General features: G+C 39.4%; 1 protein-coding gene across 2 annotated transcripts; it reads left to right on the top strand.

Moving 5' to 3' along the window:
- Positions 1-4,326: 4,326 nt before the first annotated feature.
- LOC107486180 (putative disease resistance RPP13-like protein 3) lies at positions 4,327-9,013 on the top strand. Of its 2 annotated transcripts, XM_052260053.1 has the most exons (3): positions 4,327-4,533; positions 4,645-5,278; positions 5,701-9,013. In XM_052260053.1, the coding sequence occupies exons 2-3, from the start codon at positions 4,788-4,790 to the stop codon at positions 8,507-8,509; spliced, it is 3,300 nt and encodes a 1,099-aa protein (XP_052116013.1). In that variant the 5' UTR covers positions 4,327-4,533; positions 4,645-4,787; the 3' UTR covers positions 8,510-9,013. The 2 variants fall into 2 exon arrangements, with proteins under 2 accessions (XP_052116013.1, XP_052116014.1); XM_052260054.1 differs by lacking the exon at positions 4,327-4,533 and having other exon boundaries at positions 4,567-5,278.
- The last annotated feature ends 6,876 nt before the right edge of the window (positions 9,014-15,889 follow it).

Here is a 15,889-nt window from a genome sequence, read left to right as displayed (position 1 = left end):
GAAAAAAAAAATTCAATAGTTTAGTGTGTTGCTGTGTTGGTTGTAGATGGAAGGCCCCTTATGACCTTTGTATTTCACCATGGTGGAACGTTAAAAAAAGATGAATCAAGATATCTGTTTTACAAACCAGATAATACTGAAGTATTAATGGGTGTAGAAGAAGACACTCTAGATGTGTTTTTTGTGAATGGATATTATAAGGAGTTAGGATATGCTGAGATGTACAATTGCCTGTGGAAGGTTCCTGGAACATGTCTCGATAATGGCTTGAGGAGGCTAGAAAATGATGCTGATCTGTTGGCATTGGTTAGGGACTATAGGAGGAATCATCACCTCATAAACATCTATTTTGAGCATATAGTTTCTAAGTTACACGTGGTTGACTGTAGGAGCGAGGATGATGATGAAGTACAACAATTGCCAACCATCCCTGAACCTCCAGAAAAACTGAATAAGGACCACAATGAATCAATGTCTCAACCAGATTGTAAGACCACAAAAAATCTTTCCAGCTAAAAAAGAACAACTCTCAGCCCACCAAATTACTCTCACCTCAACCCACACATCAACCCAAACCTTAGCCCAGACCTCAATCCAATCCTAAGCCCACACCTCAGCCTACAACTCAGCCCACTCCTCAACCCACATCTCGGGGCACACATAAGCCCATACGTAAGCCCATTCATCAGCCCAAGCCTTAGAGCAAATCCCAGGCTGCTAAAGTTTCTGCCAACCCTACACCAACCAATAACATCAACCAGAAGGTCAAAGAGACAAGCAAAACAAGATCTAGAAGGCAAGTCAAGAAAATCCCAGTTGATAATGATGGTGACTCTCATGATTCATATGAGAGTGCTAAAGACAGTTTGTACAAGCCTCCTAAATTTGTAGGAGATTCTGTATACAGTAGTGACAATGATAGTGGAATTGATGGAGGACAATCTTCAAGGACTAAGAAAGGGGATCTTAGAGAGAAGCATAGGACTGCTCCTGACAAAAAAAGAGACAAAGTTATTGACACTGATGACTCCAGCTATGAGGATATTGAATTTGATGAAAGCTCTGATGCATGTATTCTTTATTTAATTGTATATGAGTTCATTGCAGATTCAGATGATGATTGATTGACTGAAGGATCACCAGAAGGAGACGAATGGCAGTCAGAAGATTCTAATCAAGAGTTGGACTTTGAGGATGAGGTGATACTGCAAGACAACAAGATCACTCTCTATTTCTGCATCAGTTTTACCATCTACCTTTGCACCATCTAATCCTTCATACTCAGTATTCTCAGCCCACTTAAAGTAATTGCAGTGGCTGCCCTTCTGCAAAATATTAGATAACAAAAATCTGAAAACCCCACACACTTAACTAAGAGGTTGAAGAAGATCATATTCATAACTCATTCGGTATCTTGGACAAGCATGGAACAATCTATTTGGATTCTCTATTGTCCTAGATTTCTTGATCACTGTCTTCAACCCACAAAAGCACACTTGGTCCATGTTCTTCCTCTATAATCACGCCAAAGAGTTCGAGACATTGCTTCTGTGTGATTGCGACAATGGCCGACTACAACTCCCATTTACGCTGCCCATGATGCAGTTCAATAATAATTTTGACCTCTACAGAATCAATTTCTTGCTACAACAAAAATCGCATTTAACGACAAGAAGGGATTAGGGTTTATTCTCTCCAGGACTAATTTGACAAAAATTTCTAAACATATCTTCTCATCAACCATTCTACACCAACATGTTATGCTAATATGACACACTAATAGCCACATAAGCAAGATTTAACATCGTTATTGACGGCATGAACGGAGGGGAAACAGAAGGACTGACGTGACCATTTTTAAATTTTTTGGGAACAATTTTGATTAATTTAATCTTTCGGAAATCAATCTGGAGATCGAGTAATCTTTCAGGGACCAATTTGAGTATTTACTCATATATAGTGTGAAAGATATATCATTCATTCATCATCATATACAGTACTGCAACTAGCGAGTAATATACAGTAATTAGTATAAAATTTGCCAGTGGGTGAAAGCAATAATTGTCAAGACCAAGGTCTTTTTATAACAAATATATATCATTCATTCGTCGTTATCATATGAGTTAAATCTTAGAGTGGTCCTTGAACTTGCACTCGAGTCTCAAAGTCGTCCCTAAACTTGCATTGGCTTCAATATTGTCCCCGAATTTAACAAAGGTAACTCACGGTCGTCCCTGAAGCATTTCCCGAAGAATATTCTCAAACGGCGTGATGACGTGTATGGAGAGGCGCCATGTTGGAAAGGTAACGGCTATCTGACGTGACTGTTATAATTTTTTAACTCAATTTAGTTCCTGAATTGTTTTATAACCATAATCTCCAATTTATTATTAGAAACCACTCTGTTTCTTTTTCTCTGCTCTCCTTCGTTTTCTCTGTCATTATTGAGCGTGATTTGTGTGCGTCATGATAGGTGGAGGCAGCAACCATATTAGTAGTATACACATGATAGAAATCGGAGTTGAATTTAGGTTGGGCTACGAAAACGTGGATTACTGTTCAGTTGGTCCTGAACCAAGCACGGAGCATTGCAATGCGATCTTGAAAGTGCTTGCGAGGACGGGCGACGGCGCCAAAACGATGTCGTTTTTTGAGTGGATGAGGGGAATGGGGAAGTTGGAGCAAAACGACGGTGCTTGCAATGTCGTCATTCGTTTGCTGAGCAAGAATGAAGATTGGGAAGCTGCAGAGAAACTGGTTTTGGAAATGAGAACCAAATTCGGGTTTGAACTGAGCTTGCAGACTTTCAACACTCTCATATACGCTTGTCGTATGCGGGGTTTAGTGGAATTGGGGACGAAGTGGTTCCGACTCATGTTGGATTCTGGTGTGACGCCGAATGACGCGTCATTCAGCATGTTGATAGGGCTTTACAGGAAAGGATGGAACATTGAGGAGGCTGAGTTCATGTTTTATCAGATGAGGCAGTTAGGGATATTGTTTGAACCGGCATATTCAGATATGATTACAATATACACCCGTTTTAGATTTTATGAAAAGGCAGAAGACATAATAGCTTGATGAGAGAAGACAAAATTGTCCCTAATATGGAGAATTGGTTGGTGATCCTGAATGCTTATAGCTCACAAGAAAAATTGAGGGATGCTGAGAAGGTTTTGGTGTCAATGCAAGAGGCAGTCCCAATATTGTTGCATATAACATTATGATAACTGGGTATGGAAAAGCATCCAATATGGATACTGCTCAGAAGTTGTTTGTGAAATTGAAGAATTTTGGATTGGACCCTGATGAGACCAATTTCCGTTCTATGATTGAGGGATGGGGTAGAGTTGATAATTATGTAGACGTGATGTGGTATTATAAGGAGCTCAAGTGGTCCGAATTTGTTGAATTTGTACACTATGTTAAAGAAAGTTAAAAAAAGAAGACTATGATTTATATTTATATATTAATATTGAATTCTTATAAATAAATAAAACGATTTTATTATATTCTATTATTTTTTATTTAGAATAGTTCGAATTGTATAATCATTAATTACTGACATTGGTAATCGGTCTAAAGCAATTTGATTATAATTCAATTCATGACGATTATAAACTGAAAGCTCATATTCTTGATTATAATTCAATTCATGACGATCATAAACTGAAAGTTCATATTCTTCAGTCATTGATAAACAATTTGTTGGACAATACTCAACACAATTACCACAAAATATACAAATTTCGAAATCAATACTGTAATTAAGCAAACGTAACATAAAAGAAGAAACAGAATGGTTTCTAATAATAAATTGGGGATTAGGATTATAAAATAATTCAGGGATTAAATTGAGTTAAAAAATGTCAGATAACTGTTACCTTTTTAGCGTGGCGTTTCTCCATACACATCATTACGTCGTTTGAGAATATTTTTCAAAAAATATTTTAGGGATGACCGTGAGTCACCTTTATTAAATTCGGGGACAATATTAAGACCAATGTAAATTTAGAGAAAATTTTAAAATTCGAGTGCAAATGTANGTGTATATATATATATATCATCACAGTACTGCAAGTAGCGAATAATATATTCCAAGGTCACCCAGCAAGGTCATGAATCAATCCACCAAAAACAAAGTCTAGAGTCATTATTTTTATTAAAATTTAATCGGTATTTAATTAATAAAAAAATACATAATTATAAAATTTTATATTATTAAAAATATTAATAATTAAAAATCATAAAATTTATTGAGTTCCTAACACTTCTTATTAATTTGTTAATGTAGTTCAAAAAAATCAGAGTGCAAAAAAAGCAAATAAAATATGTATTCTGATACCGTCCAAGTCAATCCACCAGTCACCAGATAAGCAACTTCTTCCCAGGAAATAAATAAAGCACGAAACAGCAACCGAGAAAGCATTTATGGAAGCTAGCAATACTATTTCAAAATCATTTATACGGCGACGACGACGAAGAAATTCAATTTGTCGATTCAAAAGCTGTAAATGAGATGATGACAATGATGTAAGTTCAACTTGCAATTAAAATAGAAAATAATGATAGATAATTAATTTTTAATTTAAGTTTACTTATTAAAAATTTGGTTTCTTGTATTTTTCAAAATAAAATATATAGAATCAGAAGCTACAAAGAAGCTTGGCTCGGCGCTTGTTTGTAGTGAGTTCACATAATGTCCATTTCTATTTCTATTTCTATTTTGTTGACTCTTGAATCTTGATCGTCGTTGCAATTGAATCCTTCCAAATACCACTGTTACCATGGCAAGTTCATCATCAGATCAAGATGCAACACCATTGTCATATTTCAAGTATGATGTTTTTCTGAGCTTTAGAGGTTACACAAGGTTCGATTTCACCGACATGCTCTATCATGCTTTGATCAAAGCAAGAATCGAGACCTTCAGAGATAAGGAGGGTTTGAGAATAGGGGAGGAGCTGGATGGTTCTCTCGTCGAAGCAATTGAAAGATCAAGGATGTCAGTTCTTGTACTCTGTGACAAGTATCCAACTTCCAAGTGGTGCCTTGATGAACTCGTCAAGATCATGGAGTGTTCGGAGAACGGAAAAACGCGACCAGTGTTACCAATCTATTTCCATGTACAAAGATCAGATGTGCAGTATGAGAAGAATAGTTATAGAACAGCCATGATTGATCAAGAAAAAGGAAGATACAAGCACAGAGTGGAAGCATGGAGGTCTGCCTTGTCTGCAGTTGGCACCATATATGGACAAAACATCAGTCGACTTACGTGAGTAGTTACTTTATTTGTAGCAAAGCTATTTAAAATTTTAAACAGGTTTCCTCCAAAATCTAGCCAAATAATAAACGTCAATCATGTATAATCAACCATCATGTAAAAATATATTGATTCTAGGAGGATTTTTTGTAAAATTAAGTATTTTGATTCTTAAGAGACTAATTTTGACAAACTCGAGAGTTTATTCAAGTCTACCCGAATTTGTCTTAGTTTACCTAGATCCAAGTTTTTAATGTATCTAGGACATAGCATTAACTTTCATCCTATACATGGTATGTTCATCTAGATAAAGAATTGGACATATGCGGATATATTTTAGTATGTTTTGATCTTCTTTGGTTCATTTTTCTATATGTAAGTACTTTTTCTATAAAAGAAGACAAATTAGAATGCAAAGAAAATGTGTTTTGCAGAGCATGGGGTGAGGCTATTGACAAGATTGTTGAAGAGGTCACAACAAGGCTTCCTCCTTTGCCTCTGCATATTGACCGTCCACTTGGATGTGATTCTGAACTTGAAGAGGTGAAATTTCTCTTAGAAATTGGTTCTCATGCTACCTGTTTCATGCTCGGAATTTATGGAGATGGTGATGAAATAAGCAAATTTGTTGCGGAGTTGTATAACAAGATTAGGCCTCACTTTGTAATTGCAAGTTTTCTTTCTAATATCAGTGAGAAAACAAATGAAAGTGGTGGTGGCCTAGAACATCTACAAGAAACTCTTCTTTCTGAGATGGGAGAGGTGGTCAAGACTAAGATCGGAAGCACATTCAAAGGATCCTCTGAAATTAAACGAAGACTGGGCCAAAAAAGAGTTCTTCTAGTTTTGGATGATGTTGACAATATACAACAACTGAATTCACTAGCGGGAGGAACTGATTGGTTTGGTCCCGGTAGTAGGATCATCATAACAACAAGATATGAAGATGTGCTAGATGATCATGTGTCAAATAATGGTGTTGAGGTTAAGAGATATTACTTCACCCAAGGAAGTAGTTCTACTACGAAGGAAGAAAATATAGTGGGATTGGAGAAAGATTTTGAAATTGTGATTAATCAACTCAAGGAAGCAAACTCTCCTGGTAATGTTGTTTCCATTGTTGGCATGGGTGGGTTAGGAAAGACTACCCTTGCTCGAAAGATTTTCGATAGCAATGAGGTGAAGAAGCTATTCTCTTGCCGAGCATGGGCAACTGTTTCCAAAGATTTCAGAGGAAAGGAAGTTTTTAGAAGCCTTCTCAACTTAACATCCAAATCTAAACATAAAGATTCAAGTAGTGAAGAGGAGCTAAAGGAGAAGGTGAGGAAATATTTGAATGGAAAAAAGTACTTAGTAGTCCTTGACGATGTTTGGGACACTAATAACGCATGGGGTGCTCTAAGGGGTTGTTTCCCTAAAAACAACAATGGAAGCATGATACTACTAACTACCCGCGACGATCGGGTGGCCAACGTTTCAGAGTCAAAGAAGCCTCATCACAGGCTTTCCTTTTTGGATAAAAAAGAAAGTTGGAAACTGTTTTGCAATGAGGTATTCTGCAGCAAAAAGTGTCCTCGGGATCTACAACGTATTGGTAGATCAATTGCCCAAAGTTGCAATGGTTTTCCATTGGCTATCAAAACCATAGCGGGGATTGTAGCGAAGAGGGAGAGATCAGAAGATGCATGGGAAGAAATCAAGAACCTGCTCCCTTACTGGTCTGTTGCTGAAGACAAGGAAGGTAAGAAGATGATGGAGATATTGAAGCTTAGCTACGATGATCTGTCTGAGAAAATGAAGCCATGCTTCCTATATCTTGGTGTGTTTCCTGAAGATATAGAGATTCGGGTGAGAGACTTAATCGAAGTATGGATAGCAGAAAGGTTGATAGAGCCAATCCAGAGTGGAAGATCAAAAGTAGCACCAGAACCTGAAGATATTGGTGAGCAATACTTGAAGGAACTAGTGGATCGTAACTTGGTACAAGTGGCCAGTAGGAGGAGTGACGGGAAAGGCATCAAAACGTGTAAGATCCACGATCTCATTCGGGAATTGTGTATTTCAGTGAGTAACAGCCCTGATAACGGTAGCAATGCTCGTAGGTTGTCCTTTCCAAGGGATATAGGATCCTATGCATGTTCAGTAACATGTCATCAATCATGCACTTATTCCTTGTTCATTTATGGAGATGTCAAGGGGTGGTCACATCATATTCCACAAGACTGTCGAGTTAATGTGCTATATTTTGAAGGATGGATTGATGATCTTAGTCATCTAACTAATGAAAAGAATGTTGAGAATTTGAAGGAGTTGAAAAGTGTCAAGTTCTTGAAAATAGATATCTTTTACCCAAATGAGCTAAGTAAGCTTGAGAGCATACAAACATTACATATAATGGACGATGAAACTCCCAAGGACCTAAGTATTGGGGGGTTAAAGCAACTGAGACATTTTCGAAGAGAATGTGAAGTGTGTTTATTAGTAGATAAAGATGGGGTAAAAAACAAAATGCAGAATCTCCAAACCCTACTTTATGTGCATGTTGATTCACGACTAGGGTTCTTACTCAACAATGGCTACTTTCCCAACTTAAGAACACTGGGTTTATCTGTAACTGAAGGAAGACATTCAGCAGAAAAAACTTTTAGTAGTTTACACTGCCTAAGCAATCTACAGAAACTGAAACTGGAGCTCCCGATCTGTGAATCTTTTCCAATTCCAGTTGATAAAATTGCATTTCCGTCAAATCTTAGCAAGCTTACCATCTCATATTTTGATGGTTTGAAGTCCGAAGACATGAATACATTGGGACGAATTCCCGGCCTTCGGATTTTAAAATTCAATGATGTTCGTTGTATCGAAAATATCCTTAATTGTGGTACTGATAGGAGCTTTCTGCAGCTTCAAGTGTTTATCATGATACGTGTGTGTGTCAAATGTCTTACCTTAGAAGATGGTGCCATGCCTCGCCTTCGACGTGCGGTCTTCCATGGCTGCCCTGGCTTGGAGTTGAAGTACCTTCCTCAACAAATGCATTCCTTGGGATGTAACTTGCATTTTAAGCCACATGGCGATGATGATGATGATGATGATGATTTTGAAAAAGATGATGATGATGATGAAGATGATGATGATGATACCTTCAAGATGATGATGATGGTGATGATAATGATAATGATGACGATGATGATGATGACTGATTCCTCTGAGGTATTAGATGTCGATGTTTCTTTGTCATCATGATCATTATCATCACCACTGGGGATTTCCCTAAACTTCAAGTGTTCCAAATGGTGAAAGTGGAAGTTGAAAGGTGGATGTTAGCGAAAGGTGCAATGCCTTGCCTTCGATGTCTGCTCATAAGGGTGGGGCTTGAATTGTGTGAGCTTCCGGAACAACTGTGGTCCTTGACAACCTTAGCAGAAGTGCATGTCATTGACCCCTCCAAAGAATTAAAAAACAGCTTGCAAGATGTTAAGGTAAATGATAACTGTGATCTCACAATATCATATACCGAAATATCATCTATAGTGATATCAGTTTTGTGTTCTTTGCTGCTTCTGAAACTTCTGCATAACTTGCCTAAAAGTAAAGATAGAGTAAGGTGGTCTTTACTCTTATTTTTGAATTCTATGTCTAAAATTTAGACAAACTTTCATTTTAAATCTCTAGTTTTCGATTTTTTTTTTCCCTGCTTCATCTAATTCTAAATTTTTTCAATGCTGTGCTTGTGCTTTCATAGTACTCTCATCACTCTCATGTAACTTAATGAACATGTTCATCGTTGCTAATGGATTTGGTTTTATTCTAGATTCCAAATTAGAACATTCTGTTGTACGCTATTTAAATGATATGTGATCCTCTGCATTTTTCTGATGACTTTTCCTGTATTCCCTGATTTTTTAGGTTAGCTTATCAATTAGCGTGGATCTCCATGTCCACTATTACACATTTATATGCATTTTTTTCATTCCTATCTCCAAGCTCGGTAATTAGTGTACTATCTTAATTTCTTAACCCATCAAATTTATATTTTTGAATTTATCATTTAGTTAAAAAATTAAGAACCAATTATTGTAAATACCATGCAAACTAAACTTAATATAGACAAGTTACGAGAATTTGCACTAGCTTTCTTATTTATTATATCTTTCTTCGGTTTCAATTATAAAAAGGATTTTGTGTATTTATTTTATTTTATTTTATATATTGAATTAATACATATCTCTTTGTTTTTGGATAAGACGTAAAACCCATCTCATATAAATTTCAATTTTCATACTCTGTTTGATAATAGAAAAATGTGTATTAGTTAGTTTAGCCTACAAATAAATAGAAGGCCACAATTTGAATATCAAAATTTCTTGAATTCATGATGAGGGGGGTGGAGCTTCAAATTCAATGTCTACATTTATCCAAATCCTCCTTGAGCTTTCCAATGGCCTTGCTCTTTTCTTGGATTGTTTCTAAGAGTCTCATGTTCTCTTCTTTGAGAGCCTCAAATTGGCAAACTATACCTTCAATTTGAGCTTCAATTGTTTCATCACTTAACTCATACACACTCTCCACCACTCTAATCACAAGCCACAAACTCACTACAATCAATAAACTACCTCCTTTTCTCTCAAGAAACACTTCCAAAAACAGAGCCACAATAATGGTCACAACTCCATCCATAACATACCCAAAATGCTTAAAGAATGAAGAGCCTAACCCCACTAACAAAGCCATAGACTTTACCGAAAGTAAACTAAGGATACTAATTCCAATCCAATGTAGACTAAGTTTTTCTACCTTGTTCATCCTTTGTTGATGACATGATGAAACCAAAGATGAAGATAGCTCAAGAATTGTGATGATGAGGTCCACAATGAGCAACGAGATTGAAAACAAATGAACCCAATTTGATTGTAGGAAATTGGCCAAATGGTTCCTCCATGGTGCATTATTATTCATAACTTTTGGTGTTGGGTTGATGATGATGATGTGGCGAAAACATGTAGCCACCTTTGGCTTCTTTGCCACGATCTTATTAGACTTTGAATTGATGAACCTAGGATTTGTATTTGACCAACATAATAGTTTGCACACAAAAAGTATATAATTTGCACCTATCTTTGGTTGTGTATGCTTTTCATGCTTGAAACCATATACATCAAATAAACTAGATTATAAATATGATTTGTCTATTTTTATTGGTTATGCTCCTAATCACATGGATATAAATGTTTGACAAAGACTGTAAAAATCATTATTAGTAGACAGGTTCTTTTTTATGAAACCGGATTCCCCTATGCTGAACACTTTCAACATACGTCTCCTCCTCATCAAAAGCAACAATTCCTTCATACTCAACTCTTGATGCCAATTCTGCCACCTTCATCCATCCCTACTTCTTCCTCTCCTTCTTATCACTTATCACTTACTGGTTCATCTAGCTCTGATACCATGATAAATTTGTAAAGAAACTGAGAAATGAAATAGCTAGAGAAAGCTACAGGATGTAAAGAACCAAAAGAGAAAATTATTGAATTGTAATCTGAATGAACTTGTGTAACTTTACAGCAGCATACAAGGGATATATATATATATATAGAAATGAATAGTAATGTCTTGCTATGCAATAATCCAAGAAATCAAGACTCTGACTCATTATAACTGATTTTTACACTGTTATAACTGTCATATAAGTAACACTACTCTATTACTAGTATTGCATTTTTTATTCTCTTTTTTAGTTTGTCTTTTCATTTATCTATTTTTAAGTTGTGGAACACACTTTTGAGTTGGAAGTTGGAACCCACCAACACTAATGACTTTACCTAATCTTCATTTTTGCTTCTATTATTAATGTATGTTCTATTAAATTGTAAAAAAAAAAAGTATATTTAAATTTTTTTTAATAGTAATGTCTGTATGAGCAATTAGTTATCGCCTAATTATACTTTCTTCACTATTTCAAGTCAAAAAATGAATACTTATGTTCATACCCTGGCCCAACACCAAAGGCCCAAGTCCAAATAAAAGACCTAACCCAAAGGATTAAGCCTAGTTAAATACCGACCTTCACATAAGAAGTCGGTACCAACCACGACTTGCCTTAAAGAAGTCGGATATGAGATTAGCTGGCAGATAAACACTCATTCAAATGAGTAACCGCCCCTAAAATCTCTCTAACCGCTTCCTAAAGCCATATCTTAACCTCCCAAAGATAATGGGGCGGTTAATATCCTAAAGATACGGCACTACACCAACGGTGGTTATTGGCTCACCACTATAAATACACTGACACCCCTCAGGTATCTCTAAGTCCAATACTCTCTAGACCTGCTCACACTCTTGCTAACTTAGGCATCGGAGTGTCTTTGCAGGTACCACCCCCCATTCACTCGCGAGCACAAGTCGGACGGAGCCTCCCGAGTTGCAGATCCACCCGGAGTTCTCCTCCTTCACACACTTGGGCCGCCAAACGCCATCTACCTATTTAATCTCCGGTTACCTACCGTAACATTGGCGCCGTTGCCGGGGACCCGAGAGATCATCCATCGATGGCGGATAGATCCCACGAAGAAGGCCATGTGGAAACAGATTCTGAACAAGAGAATCTAGACATGGGTAATGACAATGAAGACATGGCCCAACGACAAGATAACGACCAACACAGAGAGGGTACCTCCGGAGTGAAGAATCCGAAGGTAAATTCCTCAGATGGATGTGAGTCAGAAAAGGGCGGACCATCCCACATAACTGAATTGATGGGATTAGTCCATAGCCGCCTGGAACAATTGGAGCAAGAGCGGGAGAAACAGAAGGAAACCGAAAGGTACCTTAAAGAGGAGATGGAACGGCGAAAAGAGTTAGAAAGAAAACTCTTACAGCTAGAATCCTCCCTCAAGAATTCCCGCGACGAACAAGAAGACCAACTCCCGGGCGGAGAAGATCCTTTCAGTGAGGACATAATGAGGGCAAAAGTTCCGAGGAACTTCAAAAGCCCTGATATGGACCTCTACGATGGAACCACGGATCCGAAGCATCATCTAAGCAACTTCAAAAGTCGGATGTATCTAGCTGATGCCTCCGACGCTACGCCTCTGCGAGCCTATATGGAAAGGTTCAACAAAGCATGTTTAGAGATCCAAGACCTGCCCACAGAGGCAGTCATAATGGGGTTAGTCAATGGACTTAGAGAAGGTCCTTTCTCACAGTCCATATCCAAAAGACACCCCGTTTCTCTAAGTGATGTACAAGAAAGGGCTGAAAAGTACATCAATATGGAAGAGAATGCAAAATTAAGAGACCCGAGTTGGCGACCTGGACCCACTTCCTCCTCTAGGGAGAGGGAAAGGGAAGTCAAGAAGAAGGAAGAACTCGGTCTCGAGAGGCCCAGAAAATATCACTCTTATACTCCTCTAAAGACTTCTATAGTGGACGTATACAGAGAGATTTGCCACACTGAAAGGCTGCCACCCCCAAGACCTATTAAAAATAAAAAAGGGGGAAGCCGCAGCGAGTATTGCGAGTACCATAAAATATATGGTCACTCCACTAACGACTGCTACGACCTTAAGAATGTGATAGAAAAGCTGGCCAGAGAAGGTCGGCTTGATAGATATCTCATGGAAAGGTCGGACAGGTCGGCTTGACAGATATCTCATGGAGAGGTCGGACACCCATGGAAAGAGAAAGCGAGATGATATGGATAGGAGAGATCCACCACCACAGATCCCTGAGAGACATATCCATATGATCTCAGGAGGATTTGCGGGAGGCGGAATCACTAAATCTTCTCGCAAAAGACATCTCAAAAGAGTCTATCAGGTCGGGGAAGAGACACCCGACCTCCCCACTATCTCATTCACAAAAGAAGATGGGCAAGGAGTAATCCCCGGGCATGATGATCCCGTGGTGATAACCATGATCCTGGCCAATGCCCATCTCCACAGAACCCTAGTAGACCAAGGAAGCTCGGCGGACATCCTTTTCAAGCCCGCCTTCGACAAGCTAGGGTTAGATGAAAAAGAGTTGAGAGCCTACCCCGACACCCTCTATGGATTAGGGGATACGCCAATAAAATCACTGGGATTTTTACCCCTTCACACCACCTTCGGAAAAGGGGAAAAATCAAGGACTCTAAGCATAGACTTCATAGTCATCGATGAAGGGTCAGCCTACAATGCCTTGATTGGCAGGACTACCCTTAATCGTCTTGGAGCAGTGGTATCTACTCCCCACCTTTGCATGAAATTCCCGACTCCAGGAGGAATAGCAACGGTAAGGGGAGATCAAAAATTGGCAAGGAAGTGCTATAACGAAAGCTTGAATCTGAGAGGAAAGGGCAAAGAAGTCCACACCATAGAGTTAGGCGGCACAAGGACCAGAGAAGAATTGCGGCCCCAACCGGAAAGAAAAACCGAGGAGATACAAGTCGGTGAGGAGGAAGGAAAAAACACTTACATAGGAGTCAACCTAGGGGAAACCCTCAAACAAAGGTTGGGTGAGCTCCTAAGAGCTAATTCCGACCTCTTCGCATGGAAGGCTTCCGACATGCCTGGGATTGATCCCGAGCTCATGTCCCACAGGCTCTCGGTTTACCTAGGGTCCCGACCTGTACAGCAAAGAAGACGCAAGCTCGGCCCAGAGCGAGCCTCAATAGTAGAAGAGCAAGTACAGGCACTCCTGGAAGCCGGCTTTATTAGAGAGGTCAAATACCCAACGTGGCTAGCCAATGTAGTGCTAGTCAAGAAACAGAATGGTAAATGGAGAATGTGCGTCGACTATACCGACTTGAATAAGGCATGTCCTAAGGACCCTTATTCCCTACCGAGTATTGATACCCTGGTGGACTCCAGCTCGGGATACCAATACTTATCATTCATGGACGCCTACTTGGGATATAACCAAATCCCGATGCATGAACCCGACCAGGAAAAAACATCGTTCATCACACCAAAAGCCAACTATTGCTACGTGGTCATGCCATTCGGACTAAAGAATGCAGGAGCCACGTATCAAAGGCTGATGAACAAAGTGTTTTCCCCCCATTTAGGGAGCCTAATGGAGGTATACGTCGACGACATGTTAGTAAAAACCAAGCAAGAAGTCGACCTCTTAACCGACCTCTCACAAGTCTTCAACACTATAAGGTTGCATGGGATGAGACTAAATCCCGCAAAATGCGCCTTCGCAGTAGAAGCAGGGAAATTTCTAGGCTTCATGCTAACACAAAGAGGGATTGAGGCCAATCCCGACAAATACAGAGCCATCCTAGAAATGAAAAGCCCGACTTGTTTGAGAGAGGTTCAACAGCTCAATGGCCGACTTGCAGCCCTCTCCAGATTTTTGGCGGGATCGGCACTGAAATCCCTTCCACTATTTTCTTTATTGAGGAAGGGATGCCAATTTGAATGGACTTCAGAATGCGAGGAGGCGTTCCAAGAGTTCAAAAGATTCCTAAGTCAACCTCCTATCTTAACCCGACCAGTATCGGGAAAAGACCTCGTCCTGTACCTATCTGTGGCAAACAGGGCTGTCTCATCAGCCCTGATCAGAGAAGACGAGGTCGGGCAACACCCGGTCTACTTTATCAGTAAGGTCCTACAAGGCCCTGAGCTAAGGTACCACAAACTAGAGAAGTTTGCCTACTCCTTAGTGATAGCCTCACGAAGGCTACGACCTTACTTCAGGCTCACACAATAAGAGTCCGTACGAACCAACCCATGAAGCAAATCCTCCAAAAGACGGATGTTGCAGGGAGAATGGTTCAATGGGCAATAGAGCTCTCCGAGTTTGATCTGAGATATGAAACTCGGACAGCAATTAAAGCCCAATGCCTCGCCGACTTCATTGCGGAATATGCGGGAGAGCAAGAGGAAAAACCGACTACCTGGGAACTCTACGTAGACGGATCCTCCAACAAGACAGGGAGCGGCGCAGGCATAATATTGGTAGATGGAAAAGGAACCCAGATAGAGGTCTCCTTAAAATTTGAATTTCCAGCTTCAAATAATCAGGCAGAATATGAAGCCTTGATCGCCGGATTAAAGTTAGCAGAAGAAGTTGGCGCTACAAAGGTGATGGTCTACAGCGACTCACAAGTGGTGACTTCCCAAATAAGTGGAGAGTATCAGGCAAAGGACCTCAATATGAAGAGATACTTGGAGAAAACCTTGGAGCACCTTGGGCGCTTTGCGGAAACCGAGGTTAAACACATAACTCGGGATCTAAATAGCAGAGCAGATGCCCTATCCAAGTTAACAAGTACCAAACCAGGAGGAAACAATAGAAGCCTGATCCAAGAAACTCTCCAAGAGCCCTCGGTATCAAAAGCAGAAGATGAACAAGAGGTACTTGAAGTAGTCGGTTTAAACCTCGGATGGATGAATCCCTTGGTCGAATACCTGAAATTCGATATCCTCCCCAAGGAGGAGAAAGAAGCTAAAAAGATTCGAAGAGAAGCACAACATTATACCTTGGTGAGAAATGTCCTTTACAGAAGAGGAATATCAACGCCATTGCTAAAGTGCGTACCGACCTCAAGAACCACCGAGGTGTTGGAGGAAGTACATAGTGGAATCTGCGGAAACCATCTCGGAGCAAGGTCACTAGCCAGGAAAGTAATCCGAG

Source organism: Arachis duranensis, chromosome 4, assembly GCF_000817695.3.
Source record: "Arachis duranensis cultivar V14167 chromosome 4, aradu.V14167.gnm2.J7QH, whole genome shotgun sequence".
Taxonomy (NCBI): domain Eukaryota; kingdom Viridiplantae; phylum Streptophyta; class Magnoliopsida; order Fabales; family Fabaceae; genus Arachis; species Arachis duranensis.
The sequence above is the reverse complement of the archived record's forward strand: the minus strand, read 5'-3'. Positions and strand labels throughout refer to the sequence as shown.

Bases quoted from the DNA above. Each gene is read 5' to 3' on its own strand.
- LOC107486180 (XM_052260053.1), top strand. From the start codon at position 4,788: ATGGCAAGTTCATCATCAGATCAAGATGCAACACCATTGTCATATTTC. The intron at 5,279-5,700 runs GTGAGTAGTTAC...TGTGTTTTGCAG, and splicing joins CAAAACATCAGTCGACTTAC to AGCATGGGGTGAGGCTATTG.